The sequence below is a fragment of the Scleropages formosus genome, chromosome 12, assembly GCF_900964775.1.
Source record: "Scleropages formosus chromosome 12, fSclFor1.1, whole genome shotgun sequence".
Taxonomy (NCBI): domain Eukaryota; kingdom Metazoa; phylum Chordata; class Actinopteri; order Osteoglossiformes; family Osteoglossidae; genus Scleropages; species Scleropages formosus.
Window position 1 is genome coordinate 10,494,263 of NC_041817.1, and position 15,330 is coordinate 10,509,592.

At 40.6% G+C, this 15,330-nt stretch overlaps 2 protein-coding genes across 8 annotated transcripts; both read right to left on the bottom strand.

Moving 5' to 3' along the window:
* Positions 1-1,229: 1,229 nt before the first annotated feature.
* stambpb (STAM binding protein b) lies at positions 1,230-8,667 on the bottom strand. 7 transcript variants are annotated; one of them, XM_018743990.2, is made up of 10 exons: positions 8,649-8,667; positions 6,320-6,536; positions 5,911-5,986; positions 5,304-5,399; positions 4,497-4,869; positions 4,085-4,209; positions 3,796-3,933; positions 3,508-3,620; positions 2,871-2,970; positions 1,230-2,280 (listed from the first exon to the last, which is right to left on the bottom strand). In XM_018743990.2, the coding sequence occupies exons 2-10, from the start codon at positions 6,520-6,522 to the stop codon at positions 2,224-2,226; spliced, it is 1,281 nt and encodes a 426-aa protein (XP_018599506.1). In that variant the 5' UTR covers positions 6,523-6,536; positions 8,649-8,667; the 3' UTR covers positions 1,230-2,223. The 7 variants fall into 7 exon arrangements, with proteins under 7 accessions (XP_018599506.1, XP_018599501.1, XP_018599504.1 ...); XM_018743985.2 differs by lacking the exon at positions 8,649-8,667 and adding an exon at positions 8,444-8,633; XM_018743988.2 differs by lacking the exon at positions 8,649-8,667 and adding an exon at positions 8,410-8,633.
* A 678-nt stretch (positions 8,668-9,345) lies between these two features.
* Positions 9,346-13,426, bottom strand: tgoln2 (trans-golgi network protein 2). Its single transcript, XM_018743996.2, has 4 exons — positions 13,094-13,426; positions 10,858-11,660; positions 10,539-10,622; positions 9,346-10,270 (listed from the first exon to the last, which is right to left on the bottom strand). The coding sequence occupies exons 1-4, from the start codon at positions 13,146-13,148 to the stop codon at positions 10,265-10,267; spliced, it is 948 nt and encodes a 315-aa protein (XP_018599512.1). The 5' UTR covers positions 13,149-13,426; the 3' UTR covers positions 9,346-10,264.
* Between the last annotated feature and the right edge of the window lie 1,904 nt (positions 13,427-15,330).

Genomic DNA, 15,330 nt, shown 5'->3' on the forward strand with positions numbered 1-15,330 from the left:
TCACTGACAGTCAGTGTTATCTTGACTGGCTGATCCCATATTTTCCCTCCTGAAATGGTTGAAAAGCTGTCCATCTTCATGGTTATATGTACATGGTTACATTCCCTTCAATTTAGGGAACCTAGTGTATCTTGGATTGGAACAGTTTTGGTGCATATAATACTAGAATTAGTGTACAATGTGTTAGTATTGTTTGATACTGGTTATTTATTCCTCAATCATTATAATACAATGTATATCAGAGATGATGAACTTGGGATTTTTTTAAAAAAAAAAAAGTAAAACAAATCTAAAATGATATGTATCTAGGCCTCAACTAAATACATATGTATGCCAAAAATCTATTTTGTAGTGCATTCCCCAGAACTTTTAACAGCCATTAATATTTAACATACTCTTATTTCAGACAAGTAGATGGAAGGTGATTAATCAAACTCAAAATATCTTACCTTCCTCAGCTCATCGTAGCAATATGAGCTGTAAATAAAACATTTTGTCAATATAACAAGAAGTTTCAGGGGAAAAAAGATTTCAACTCATTCCTTAAACTAATACGCAAATACAGGCTATTACTTTTGGTCAGCTAGCAGAGAGTGTACGCAATCAGTATTCATGTTAATGTTAGAACACAATTAACATTAATAGTTAAACATGTAAAGTACTAGTAGTGGTAGAGTGAATCTAATGTACACACTTGCTGTAATAACTCAGGTCTGTTGCTAATCTTGCACCAGCTGTGAATACATATAATAGAGTGATGCCTTGTTTGGTATGTTTTTTGTCCAAATTTTATCTTAAATTCTGAGGAAGAAAATCACCCCTTACTTATGCTTAAATAAAATATTACTTTACATATCCTAATTTTAAAAAAAAAAAAAAAAAAATCCATGTACAATATTGCCCCTTTCAAAGCTAATTCAAATCGAGAATAAACTGTAATGCATGTACCAAGTCAGGTCCAGGGTAACTATACATATTCAAACCCTGTGCATCCAGGACAGGCTTCAGACCATCGTGACTGTGCCTTGGACATCACGTTATTAATAACGGATAACGAATGTGCAAAATATAAATTGTATTCTGACTTTTTGGTCCTAAATGTGAATTCATGATATTAATCATAGTAAAGTTTAATGCTTTAAGGACTGCTACAATTTCCCTTCATTGCATGTTACTCATGTCTTTCCCATACATTCAGGTATAAGAGGCTAGTCCACTCTTAACCAAAATATACTTCAGAATATTTATACAAGGGAGGACACGATTTTACAAGTATTAATAGGGTAATAACAAAAATGGAGGTAGTACAGTACAGGTTCACAATACTAGAAGTCTGATCGTCTCATAAGTATGAAATGCATACTGTACAGTATGTGTATATATATGGACTGGATCTAAATAAGTAATCACAGCAAGAATGCTGTTCCAGTTTTTTTTTTGTTGCTGATTTTCTATATTTTTGCCACCAACATTGTAAGATGCCACCACTGTCAGTCCATAGATATTATAAGACATTACATAGATTTGTCATTCTTCTATCAATGTGTCACATAAAACAGAAATTACATCATGATGTCCTAGTAGATAACGTGTAAAAAGTATAATAAATTACTAGGGGCAGAATCAAGTTAGGCATTTCCATATCACCATCCTATATTTATAACATATCAACATTGTCTACATTTACAAAGTGTTTCTGTTTAGCATTTTGAGGTCTATTAAAGTGACAGCAAGCACAAAGCAATAACATTTTAAAGGGACCTGGAAATTGTATTAAGGGATGGACTTTCCCTCCATTAGAGTGTTACACAAAAGTACTGCCTGACCAATGGGAATATTTTTAAATAAGGACTCAGAAATACTCATGAATCATAGCAGACAAATGGAACTTAAACCAGACTCCACAATTATGTTTAACTGAACGCAGCTAAAGTTGGAGTGTAATCATTCAGTTCACATTCTGAGCATCAGGTGAGCATATTTTTGTTTGCACAATTAAGACAATAGAAAAAGGCATGTGTGTACAAGACCAGCACTGGATATTATCCAGAAGGTCTCTGTTTTTCCTGTAATGCAAACTGGCTTGGCTGGGACTGCTTAATCAGTATGCAGTGCTCCTTTGCGAGATGTCGTCACTGCTGATAATGGTTTTAACAGAATGGAAGGTGAGACTGTAGACGGGCTGCCGACGTCTGGCTCTGTGGCATTGAAACGGAGGGATGGTCACCGCAAGTCCAGCACCGTCACCTTGCTGTCTGTGATGGTGACATGCCCTCCAGCCTGGGAAAAGACAGACAGTTATGTGAGGACCACGCAGGAGCCAGACATCTGTGGTATCCAACAATGGCCCTGGGCAACCAGTGCTTGGAGGTTATTGTTCTATTTGGCAATGAATCACCTAACTCAGCTTACTGCCTTTACTGAGCACTTTTCACTTATTTTCTAAGCTCTTAATGGTGCAAAACTCCACCATTTGAGTTTAACAGCCCTGCAATTTATTCTTTATCTCACACAAAAAATATTGTAATTAAACAAGTGAATGTCTTTAAATGAATGTTAAAACAGACAGCCAACTTAGATTAAGAATACATTCAGGGAGAAACGTACTATTCTAAATGTAATTAATTATCTACTCTAGTTGAAGCAAGACATACTACTATTTACAGTTATCTATTCATTCATAGTTATGTAATTTTTATTGAAGCAATTCAGGGCAAGTACCTTAATTAAGGGTACCATAGGAGGTAGGATTTGACCCCGGTTCCTTGAGCTCTAGTCATTGTGCTACCTGCTGCCCTACATGTACATTCCTGAGAATGGTTTCTTGGATCATTCTGAAATTTGACAGGCGACAGGAAAGCACAACTCACAGAAAACAGTGGAGGCTCCTTGGGATGCGGGTGGAAGCCCTTCTGCTTGCAGGACGATATCTCCTCCATTCCATAGTCTGTGAGCCTAAAATAGCCCGTCCTGATGCATAAGAAGAGGAAAATACACACAGACTTTCAAGCTGACTTTCCAGAAGCTACAGCGATAGATGCCAAGCATAACAATCAGTTTTAACAAGGATTACAATGTATTTGACAATTCAAATGTTTCCTTTTAATATTACAGCTGAATAGTCAAACTGCAGAACCAGAATCATTCCAAACTCTCTTATGTAGCATTAATAGGCACAGTAGCACAGTGGATAGCACTGCTGCTGCTCAGTGCCGGGCTCTCCAGGTGTATGTTTGCATCCATTATTGTCTTTGTGGAGTCTACATATTCTCCCCGTGTGCGTGGATTTCCTCCAGACGCACTGGTTTCTAGTCATGTGTCAATGAGTGAGTGACTGTGTGTTGGACATTGCCCTGCAATGGAGTGGTGTCCTATCCAGGGTTTACCCTGATTACCCTTGCAGCCTGAGCTTTTGGGACAGGCCCTGCACCATCGTGACTGATTTGGACAACAAATTACTGACAGTGAGTGAGTGAGCATGATCAGAAATTCAAAGCTACTACTCACTCATTGAACTTAGGTGAACACACTATGGCGATAGACTCTGGCAGCATGATCTGGTAGGAGCAGTGTGTGTGCAGGTCCACACTAGACAGGAACGCCGTCTGGGTGGGGTGTGTCTGCAGAACATAGAGGGCAAAGAATTGGTTGGCAAAGTCAAAAGCCCAATGAACTGGCATCAAAATCTAGTAAAGAAACTAAAGGTTGTTTTAGTTTTCAGTTTGCTGAAAATAATCTCCTTGTCCTTAACAAGGCAGTCAAGGAAGGAAGACTAAAGAATGAGCAAGGCCTCACATGGATCCAGCCCAGGGTGATGAGGTCATACTGATCCTGGATTAGGAAAAGCTCCTCCTCATTCTCAGTGTCACAATAATCAGGACCTCCACACTGCTTGGGTACAATCACATGGGTGACAGTGAAAGCATTCTGTGTCTGAAACACAAACACACACACACACACACAGTTATGATCCCAGGTGATCAGCTCTAGGAACACCCATAATAATAAATGTAAATAAATGTAATAATGTATACTTTTACACCAATCTAGAAATATCAACAGCAGGCGGCAAATCACAATGTACCAATCTCCCACACAGGATGCCACAGGTCTCAACTGCCCGTGATGTATTGGCATCCGCCAACCTCAAAAACCTGTGACACAGCTCAGACGGCACAGAGAGCTGCCGCAGTCCATCGACCATGACACCTGAAATTAGGCAAAAAGTCTATGAGAGAACGGGGTGAAGGGACCTTGCCTTATCTTTCTCTAAATGTAGTAATGAACTTCCCAGAACATTTTCTCCACAAGGATTTTTGCCTTACACATAATTTATTTTAGAAAAATGTTCTAATTTTATGTACCTCTACGTACATTAGACAAACGCAAAGTGATGCATAGCCAAAATAAATGTTAAAAAGTGCACACTAACCCAAATTTCCCAAATGCTAAACATTGTATTACATGGTGATGGAATTCTAAAGAGAGGGACTCACCATTCCCAGGGCTAACTAGTGCCCCTGGCTTGAGGGCACGGTCAAAGGTAGGGGGTATGGCTGGAGGGCCAGAAGGACTGATGCTAGACGGGATGGCTGCAGGGGTCTGCGGTGGACTGACTACGGATGGCTGTGGGGGTCCCAGCACGCCAGGTATAAGGGGCCCATCGAGTGGGGGTGCACTAGGAGAGCTGAATTCCTGCAAGATGCGCAAGCGCTCCTTCTCCAGCTCCTGTCGGCGGATCATCTCCTCAAAGACAGTGAACTGCTCTTGCTCGCGCTGCCGTTGCTGCATCTCTGCCACACGTCTCCGTTCCGCCTCCAGCTCTCGCTGTCTGGAGTGTTCACGTGCCAGGGTTTCTTCTTCTGCTTTCTGGCAAAAACAACCAGACCATAGCAGCACAGATCTTAAATGAGTGTCTCAGTGGCTTTTTAACATACTGTGGCTAAATGTGCATCACAAACTTTATTAAACACTTGTCTTTGTACAACATGTACTAGTGACTGCAAGCACAAGTCTGAGAGAGGTAGAAAGTTAAACTAATCTGTGGCAAAAATTCGAAAACAGATTTTTCACAGCACAGCAGAATCAGCACATTTATGGATTGGATGATTTTAAATGAAAACTTTTCAGTGAAGTGAAGTATCAGAGGGTTGCTGGACTACACAAAGAGTCGCCACAGACTTCACAGCACTCGTAAGAACTCATAAAAATGGCCCCAAAAAGACAGAGTGAAATCAAAAACTGCAGTAACCTATACTGTAGTGAGGATTACACTTGCTGATTTTTGATAAAGGACGTGTTACCTTTTTCAGTAAATAGTCAGCATATTCCTTTTCATATTGCTTTAAAAGGCCTTTCTTGAGCTCTTCAGCCTGAGGAAAGGCTACCTCCTTAAGTCTCTATTGGAGACAAAACAAATGGGAATAAATGAGTGTTATTTCAACAAAATAATGCCAAAGTCTTAAAAGATACTGTACAAAATACTCTACTAAAATTGAAAATTTCTGCCCAAAATAATGTTATTTTTCTGATTTTCTTTTCAAAATGTCAGGGGGGCGCGGTGGCACAGCAGGCATGGTCGGGTCCCGCTCTCTGCTGGGTCTGGGGTTCAAGTCCTGCTTGGAGTGCTTTGCGGCAGACTGGTGTCTCGTCCTGGGTGTGTCCCCTCTCCTCCAGCCTTACGCGCTGTGTTACCGGGTTAGGCTCCAGTTCGCCGCTACCCCACTCAGGACAAGCAGCTTCGGATAATGTGTGTGTGTGATTTTCTTTTTAAAATGTTATTACATTATTGTTTTATTTCTTTCTTAATACATACACAATATAAAACACAAGCAGGTAAGCATGAAACCAAAAGTTAATAAACAGATCTAACATGCTCACCTGGAGCCATGAATACTAGGCACTACCTACCCGAATGGTCTCCTTCCTCTCTGGAATGTTGGCAGTTTTATAGTCGCGATGTTTGGGCAGCTTCTCTATAAAGAGCCTAAAAAAATAAAGGCATTCAGCAAGAAAACGATTTACACATCATGCTACTGGGTAGTATCTATTATGTGTACAGTCACATATATAATGTATTAAATATTGGACATGCTACAATATCCAAAAAATATAAATGTTGTTTTACAGTTGAGACTATATACTACATCAACCCCCTCAGGTATAAATGGCACACAGCAGAATCTGCAGGAAGAGAAGAAGTTGAATGCCTGCAACTCCTAGAAAAAAAAAACTCTGGAAAGATGCAAAGCTTCTTTTAACTACCTGACAAACACTAAGTCCTGACCAAAACCTGGGAGACAAAAAACACATTGCTTACGTGATGTACTTGTTGTAGAGGACAAAGGCATGCTCCGTGTTCCCCTCCTCAATGTAGACATTGGCCATGCGAATCATCTCCATGCCAGAACGAAAGTAACGCCGTGGTGGCACATCCTCATTGATATCCACGGAGCTGCCCTTCTTAGTGAGGGCACGTACCCGCTCTTCGGGTGGCAGGCTAACATCGCTGTGGTCCGGCATTGCAACTTCACGCCCTGCGGTAAAAACAGTAGGACCATACTCAGATGTTTCCTATTAAAATCAAACATGCCTGTTGTAAAGTGGTACTTCTAAATTTTCTCTCCATGCTTTTCTAAATATCCTTCGAAAACAACACTCTCAGTATTGGGAAAGTTAATGTCCATTATGATTCGAAAAAGACAAAGCACAGTGACTGAGAAAGCAACTAACAGCTGAGCTATGCATTTTACTTAACTTATACCTTTGCCCAAGGCACCTTACAAAGTTATGATGATTTACATAGCAAGGTATTCTACCTGCATGAAGTCGTTTAAGTACATTGGTTTCTCTCCTTATGAATGAGAGCAAATGTGACCTGCATTTATGTGCCCAACTAAAACATGTCTCTAAAACACACATAAAGAGAGCAGAAGTGTGAGACTGCCATGATTCAACTGGCTTCAACATTGTTTACAGTTAGTGTCCAATGTTCTTGAGCACTGGTAATCACCGACAGGGAGAAGGAAGCATGTCTGTTTATAGGATCAATTGGGCAACAACTGCAACTGCATAAGACATTGTGGAAACAACACATTTTACTTTGAGTCATATTAAATAACCTTTAATATCAGTACAGCTCAAAGTTAAAACAATTACATTATAAAGTCTTAGAGAGTATTTTCAAGGGAAATGTGGATTGCAAAATGAAGGCTAGGGTAAACTTCATGTCACTGTGCATTAGATCACAACTCTTCCAGCTGTATGGAATTTAAATCAAATCTCATATCAAAATACATTCTAAAATCTTCAAGCTTTAAATTCTATCAAAACCATTTCCAACAGTGTAATATGTAACACACTCTTTTTGTACTTTAGTCCTGACAGATATTTTCAAATATCTCAATTTCAAAACTTGATATCTATGTATTCTCAAAGTTTATATCTCATTAAACAAGTGAACTATGAAAACGAACAATGTTTAAATTGTAATATGAAGCCTGTTAAATTCTGCATTCCAAGGTCTGGAACAAGGATGAAAGATCAGCTGCAGAACAACATGTCCTTTAAATTAATGCGGGGTGATGTTTTGTTGTTCTGCTGATCAAGTTAAACAATCAACCACATATAACTACAGATATTCACCAAATCCGTAACATCTCAAAAATCAAAATCTGCTTCAGCTGAGTCATAAAATACTTCGATGTACAAGTCCTGTGAGACAGAACGCCACATTTTATTGCGTGGATTCTGAAGACCCAACAACACAGTAAATAAACTTGGTGCCATTTCTGTTCCACTGACTGAGCTCTACTTGAATTCAAACAAGAACCAAGGTTGTTCACACGCAAAAATTAGGCTATTAATTAATTCTAGAGTGTAGAGACGGTGCTAACAGAAGTACTCATTTACACTAACACAGTATCACAATCAGATGAGTTAATATATTCAGTTAAATTGCTCTCTAATTGGCCCTGAAATCCGTCATCTCAAGCTTTAACTTGAACTTCTTGATACACGCACAGTTGACATATATTTTCTAGGCACCAGGCAGGACTGAACAATTAGTTATCTTCCATTCACTCTTTTTACCTTTAAACTTCAAAATAAAACAACTTGATTAGGGAAAAAATGAGGCTAGGTCTAGGAAATATTTTCAGAAAAGCTACGGCGGAATTATAATAATATATTCAAATATATTCCATCTGAAATTTCAGTGAAAACTGGCTGTAGCGAACTGCATTATTTTATCTACCATTCACATTGACTAGGGAAAGTTTTAACTGTATGCAATTATCTGGCAGTACCGGTCTTGTAAAGTCTCAAGACAACGACTTAGTTTTTTAAAAAAAATGGAATTGAAAGGTGACAATCTACGACACCGACCGACCGACCGACCGACCGACCGACCGAGAAGTCTAGCAGCAGAGGAGCGAACACTCACACCAGGGTTATTTTTTTCCTTAACTAGGCCGGAGGCTTTTCAGATTGGATTAAGTATATAAATTTATTAAAAAAAAAAACAATAAAAAGCAACTACATCTTCCCAAAACTAAACCCCGACACCTAGTGAAAATAAAAAAAAATTTAAAAAAAAAAAACTCATCCAGGAAGAGATTTCCTTGTTTTCTTTCCTGCTGCTGTCATACCTACTTCCGCTTCCTTATCGGAACAGCAAAACCACGCGAGAGTCTCGCGCGACTTACCAACCTCTTACCCACCAATAGCGAAGCGAGGGCAAAGAGCACTTTTAACTCCTTAATAAACTTGTAATATATTTAATTTCATCATGCTAGTAACTATATTTTCGTGTATCTGCTTTGCCTTTGCATGTTTCACAAAAGCTGTAACCACATGTAAAGTCGGTGAAGTCGAATAAGCGTAGAAAACGGTGTAGACTGAATGCAGGTTGTTATGATGTAAAGATCATGGTAAACTACGGTAAGGAGCCCCGCCCGTTTGTTCACTGTACAGTATGCTTTCCAACACTTTGCATTTGGAGTGATGTGGTGGAATTTTTGCAAAACATTTTCCACGTCAGTTCTTCATGAGATCCAAGCCAGTAAATAACATCCATAAAAATACTGTATAGACACAACTGAAAGGCACAGGAACTTTAAATATTTTAATTTATCTTTTAATCCAGCACAACAAAAAAAAATTAAAATATTACAGACAGAAGTGGAAAAAGTGGCAAAACCATGGCAATACCTGTGCTATCAAAATGTTTCTTAGCCCGCATTTTTTTCTGTAATCAATCAAGCATTTGGAAAATGCCCAATTTCATTCGTATCTACAGCTATGTCTGCAATAAAATGGGGGAAAGATGGAGAAGCGTTCATTCTACTGCTGTGCAATAAAAAAAAAAAAAAAAAAAGGAAAAACTCAACTCCTGACATCTGTAAAGTACACATAATAAAGAACAAGTAATTAGTACATCACATTTCAATTTCCAGATCCTCTGAACCTCCCTAGTTCATTAACACAGTCAATCTTTCCATTTCGATTATTTTACAACCACTGTACAGCCACAGTCTTATTCCCAAAAACAAAGTGCTTATGAGGCGGTGACATTAACTAGCAGTACATCACCATGTCTAAATTAATAATTAAATAAAATACTTTTGCAGAAAACCCTGATTTTTTTCACTATATATTTCATTTTATCATTTGTATTTAACTTTATTCTGCATCACTGCATTTAGCACTGCTATCAGACCCCTTGAACTATACATTACAAATACAGCCTGATGCCCATTATTCTTTGTGGCACCAACGTTCAAAGGATTACTAGCTGAAAGGGCAGCTCAGTAAACCCCTTTGTATTACATTCATCTATCTAAAGATATCAGAGTCCACCGATTCTTTCAGGATAAAGAAGCATCTTGAGTGAAAATAGTCTGACTGTGGACTAGACACTAAAGCGGCAGACTCTATGGCCTTCTGTCAGAGTCTCTGAGATGAAAAGGCATGCTTTTTTGTTTTTGCCATTTCCCTGCAAAAGGCAATACTGCCATCTGCTTAAGCATGCAATAAGCACTGTGAAACAAAACTATACTGTACTCAATGTACTTTGTAACGGGTATCTGATAAAAAAATACAAGGAAAATTTCAGAAAACACCTTAAAAAGGAAGAAATACGAACATATATTCTACAGTATCTTGTCAGTCTAGTAAAAACAAGGCATTCCTTTACATCAAAAGATCATCTGAAATTTAGGTCAATTATTTTCATCTTCATTCTTCTGCACCAGGGCAACTTTTCTCACATCTGAAAGAACAAAGAAAACATGAGGAGTTTTCATTGACTTCTTTACCAATTATCAGTAATTTCCACATAATACAAAGCATTTCCTTTGACAGATGCAACACAGTTATGCAAAAACTGAACACAGGTCATAGCTATGCTAGTTTCCTTGCAGAAAGTATGCTTTGCATAACATTACAGCCACATACTATTACATGCACAGAACAGGGAACTAGCTGCACTCACGCTAAATGGAAGTTCCACTTTTGTTCAAAAAATTTATAGTGCTTACATTCTGCTCCAGCTTTTGGTACTCTGTAGATTTAGGTCGCCTGGTAGATCTGGACTTTCTACCCTCTAAAACAAAGGCAATAATCTGAAAGAAGGAGAACATGTTATTAGGAACCCTGTTGTACGACTCCCCATTTAATAGATTTTAGAAAGTATCATCAATATATTTTACAGATTATCTCGTATGAAACAATGTGTCTGCTCCACGAGGCAAAGGACATGTATATCAAAATCGCTATAGTAAACCAGGAGGTAGAGTGCTCTTTTCATGAGCCATTATGTGAAATTTAAACATAAGTGGAATTGTGCAGCTTCACTACCTTTCGTTTGTTGTGGTAGCTGATGTAAAGCACAGCCACAAGCACAGCTGTGGTCACCAGGTAGGCAAAGAAGTGACTGCTCTCTGCTTCATTCTGCAGGTGCCCAGTGTGGTCAATCTTCTCATCCACTTCATGAATCGTGCCACTGTCCTTTTCATCTATCTTCTCAGACTCTATTTTTTCTATGGCATCATCTGTTTCTGGTACCTTGACCTTTTCACTCTCAGTAGTTTTCACTACAGACGCAACGTTCTTGTCTTCAGTGAGTTTATTCTCATCTTCAGGTTTTTCCACTGATTTTTCTCTGTTTCCAGGGCTATCATCATTGCTCTCAGTATCTTTTTGCTCATTACTGTGCTGGCCCCCGGTGTTACTGTCCTGTTTGCTAACGGCTATATTATGATGGTCAGGCTCAGTGTCGGGATGACTTTCAGGATGATTTTCATTAGCCTGTCCTGGACTGTTTCCTGATGTCTCAACAGGCTTCTTGTTAATGGTTGCCTCTGGGCTTTCCTTACTTTCGTTTTCATGGGGGTTCGCGTTCTCTGTCTTTGCAGCACTGCTCCCGCTTGGTGTGCCGACCGTCGTCGTAAAATGAGCGCTTTCGCTCTTCTGGTCAGCATCTTGGTCTCGTTGGGTTTTATCCTCAGTGTCTATATTCTTGTTTTTAACTGCGACACTGCGAGTTTGCCCTGTAGGGGCTGGCACAGCCACTGTTGTTTTGGCAGGTTCCTTTTCTTCTTTCTTTTGGCTCGTGGGCTTGATTTCAGGATTGTCCTGAGGTGACACTGCTTTTGAGGCTCCTGTAGTCGAAGAATACACACAACAAACCATTTCTTGACACAACAGCACTGTTCCATAAACCTGGCCACAGCATGACAAAGTTTTCTCTACTATACAAAACACTCTGATAAATATTTCTGTAAATTCTTACTGAATTTGACCTCGTTTAAATCAAAAGCAGGACATCCTCAACTGGTTTTCGTACAGTGGAGTTGTAAGCATCTAGAGTAGCTCCTGAGGTGTTCGATGCCATTTTACCATTTGTCCAACGGGCCTGGACGACGTCGAGCAGCAGCTGAGAGTGCGAGTGCCTGTACCTGACGCAAATGGTAGTTTAGGTAAAGCCTAAAGGTAATTAAATTAACGCTGCCAAGTCATTCATTTACTTATTCGTGGACTTTTCAAACACTAGTACCTCGTCACCGTGGTAGCTTGTGTTCAAATAACATGTTAGTTTGGCTGGAAATGAGTGGTTTAGTGTACACAGAAGGCAAGTAGTCCAAGTCACATGCACGGACAAGTAATCCAGTACTGGCAGGGGATTTTGAACGCTAGCGAAACGCGGAAGTGGGCTTGTTTAATATTATTATAATAATATGTGTAAAATCAAACTGTCGCTAATAATTTTTCAGTGAAAAGCAGGCAATCTCTTGCTGGACAGGACAGGTGTTAATAAACGTGTGTGGGCTGGTAACACTACACGGTATCATGATAGGTTTGAAGGAAGCGACTGCTAAATAATTTAAAATACGTGTAAACGCGTGAGTTACGGGAAATGGCTGGGCACATTTTACTCCAGTGACGTGGTACATACGGATACCACGTATCAGCCAGGCTAAAACTGGTGAATGTGTATAAAATTGTGAGCGAACTGAGAGAGACGGAGCCCGAGCAGCTCGCCACAGCGCTCCTTTTTTTCCCCTTAGTTTCTGCCTCTTCCACTTGTTAGCCGCCAACTTCTGTGTGACGCGGCGGCGCGCGGACGATAACGTGTCGGCGAGCTTCTGCCGCGCGCGCTCCGCAGCCACGTTCAACGCCGGCGGAGATCGAGCGGCGTGGCCCTGACAGCACAGCCGGAGGTCTGTACCACGACACCGCGGCACTGTGTGCTAATCCTGCCCTCGCTGGGATTAGGAACCAAAACAAGCGAGGCGTCGTCTTCGTCGACCATGAGCGCTCCGGCGATGGGACCGGACGAGAACACTGTAGAGCAGCTAACTGGTGTAGTGTCCATTTTTTTTAGCCACTAAATAAATGTACTGCAGACAAGTTCAGTCATATTTTTTGTCCCGTTGATTTACTCAAACGTCCAGGAAACGACACACGCGCATGTCATGATGTCGGTTCTACACACACTGTCACCACGGCCCATGTTGCCTGCGTACCAGTCATCTAATATACATTTAAATAAGAAATTAAGAAAGGGGGGGAAAAAAAAGAAAAACAAACTTACCATGTTCGATGTAACAGAGACAGGCTACTAGAAAGACCAAGTGAATCGCCCTCATCGCGGCTAATCGGAAGAACACAACTCGAACGAAGCCGAACACTTAGACACGCGCACCGGCCGCACCGACTGGAGCCTCTTTCTCATTTCAACGGTCTACGTCCTTCCGGGTGTCGCCGACCTCGCGCCGCACCGACAGCGGGAAGCGAGCGCTCGAGGGTCGCGCGCCGAGCCGCACGAGCTATCGCCTCGCTGGGAAGCGATGAGCAGCAGTAGCGCATCGCAGACGGTCGAGAAATTAACATATATGCGCATACTGCACAGTTATAAACATTTCCGGACCGAAACTGGAAGCGATCTTAAATGAATAGTCGTAGTATATATAATCTATGCGATTCTCGGTTTTATTATTTTCATGTTTGAGAACTCAGAGTGTGAATATATACAGATGAGTGAATAATAAATAAATGGAACTGAACTGCACGCTTACTCCAGCCCTTGATTGCTGCTGTTTCACCTGCGCTTCTCAGGGTTCCGGGTTCAAACTGTGCCCTGGAGTGCTAATCTGGACTTTATTTTGTACAAATCATGAAGGAAAACTTGTAAAGACACGGGCTTTTTTGGTATACAGTGTCCTAAATCATTGGGATTTAGAGGTATTAAGAATATGTGCCCATGGTACATGCACATGGTGATCTCTGGTTGTAGACAATACCTAATGAAATTGATATTTAGTGCAATCTGCACCCATTATGATAGATGTCTTGTTATCTCTGTTGGCTGGGTCCTGCTCTGGGGTGAGTCTCGAGTTCTAGGCCTGGTTGGGGTACCTTGCGATGGACTGGCGTCCCGTCCTGGGTGTATCCCTTCCCCCTCGGCCCCGCGCCCTGCGTTGCCGGGTTAGGCTCCGGCTTGTCGCGACCCCGCTTGGGATAAGCGGTTGTAGACGTGTGTGTTTTCTGGCAAGTTGAAACACACACCGATTGTTTCCTGTGAATGGAAGTGTGTGAATTGTCTTCCTCCGAACAGCTGTCCACTGAAAGTAAGGCCTAGTTTTTACTGTGTTAGGCCACCCGCCCAGTCAGGCATCTACACTACTGTATATGACAGAAACTTTCCGTATCTATAGACTCTGCCCATGTCTACAGAGCCATAGATGCTGTCTATAGCCAGTGTCCACAATCTTCATATTTGCATAATGCGTTTGACACATGCTTTTTTTCCCCAAAGTGTTACACAACTGAGAGGAAGCCAGAGGTAACCCACCCGTGCCCGAGGGCTTGGATACACACACACACACACAGACTCTCACGCAATTGTTAAAGCTCTGCTTCTTTCATACCACCGTTTTTCTAGCATTAATCTATGGAGCTACCCATACATGTGGCAAACAAAGGAAAACTATGTTAAAAAGAAAAGTTTCTAGATTAAAGTAACAAATGCCGAAGGACTGATTTACAAAGGTGACGGGAAACGAGGAGGGAAATGGGTCTGAGATGAATTTTTGAGACCTTTCCACATTGTCGAAAGGGACTCAGCAGTTCTGAGTGGCTGAGTGCATTTGTTCCACCACGTCGGGTTCAAGACTGAGAATTGGCACATTTTTTACATATGTGTATGCATAGCAAAAAATGAACTTTGTAGCACTGTGTCTGTATGACTCAGGAGAAAAGTGAGATTTTGAATAGAAATGCAATGGACTGCTAACAGCAGGGGGCAGTGTATGAATGCAGATGAGATGGTGTGCAACCACCATCCATATTTATCTGTGAGCAGACACAATGTTTTGTAGCTACAAAAAGTTCTTCCACTATCTATCTGAAAAAATTAAGTTTTATAAATGAGCTCTCTTATCATTTCCTTGTTTGACATACTTATGAGTAACACCTGAAACACATCTGTAACATTTGTTACATATAAATGTCATATATGGTGTTTATTGTAAATATTATTGTTGTTTATGATGATCATGCTGTTTGTGGGACAGAAAGACACAGAGAGAGAGACACAAAGTGTCACAAATGTGAGCTGCAATATGGGTGTCAGTCATAGGTTTGTGCTCTTGAGCAACTTTATCATCGTGAATTCTCCATCTCACTCAACGCTGCTCGGTATAAATCACTAAAGCAAAACTAACACGGCTCTCTCTGAATTTAATCTGACGCCATTCTTAGCAGTTTAACTCACTTGCCATTGCCAGCTCGTAAGCAGGGACGTCATTAAATGTAATTTGAGTTAGCCGC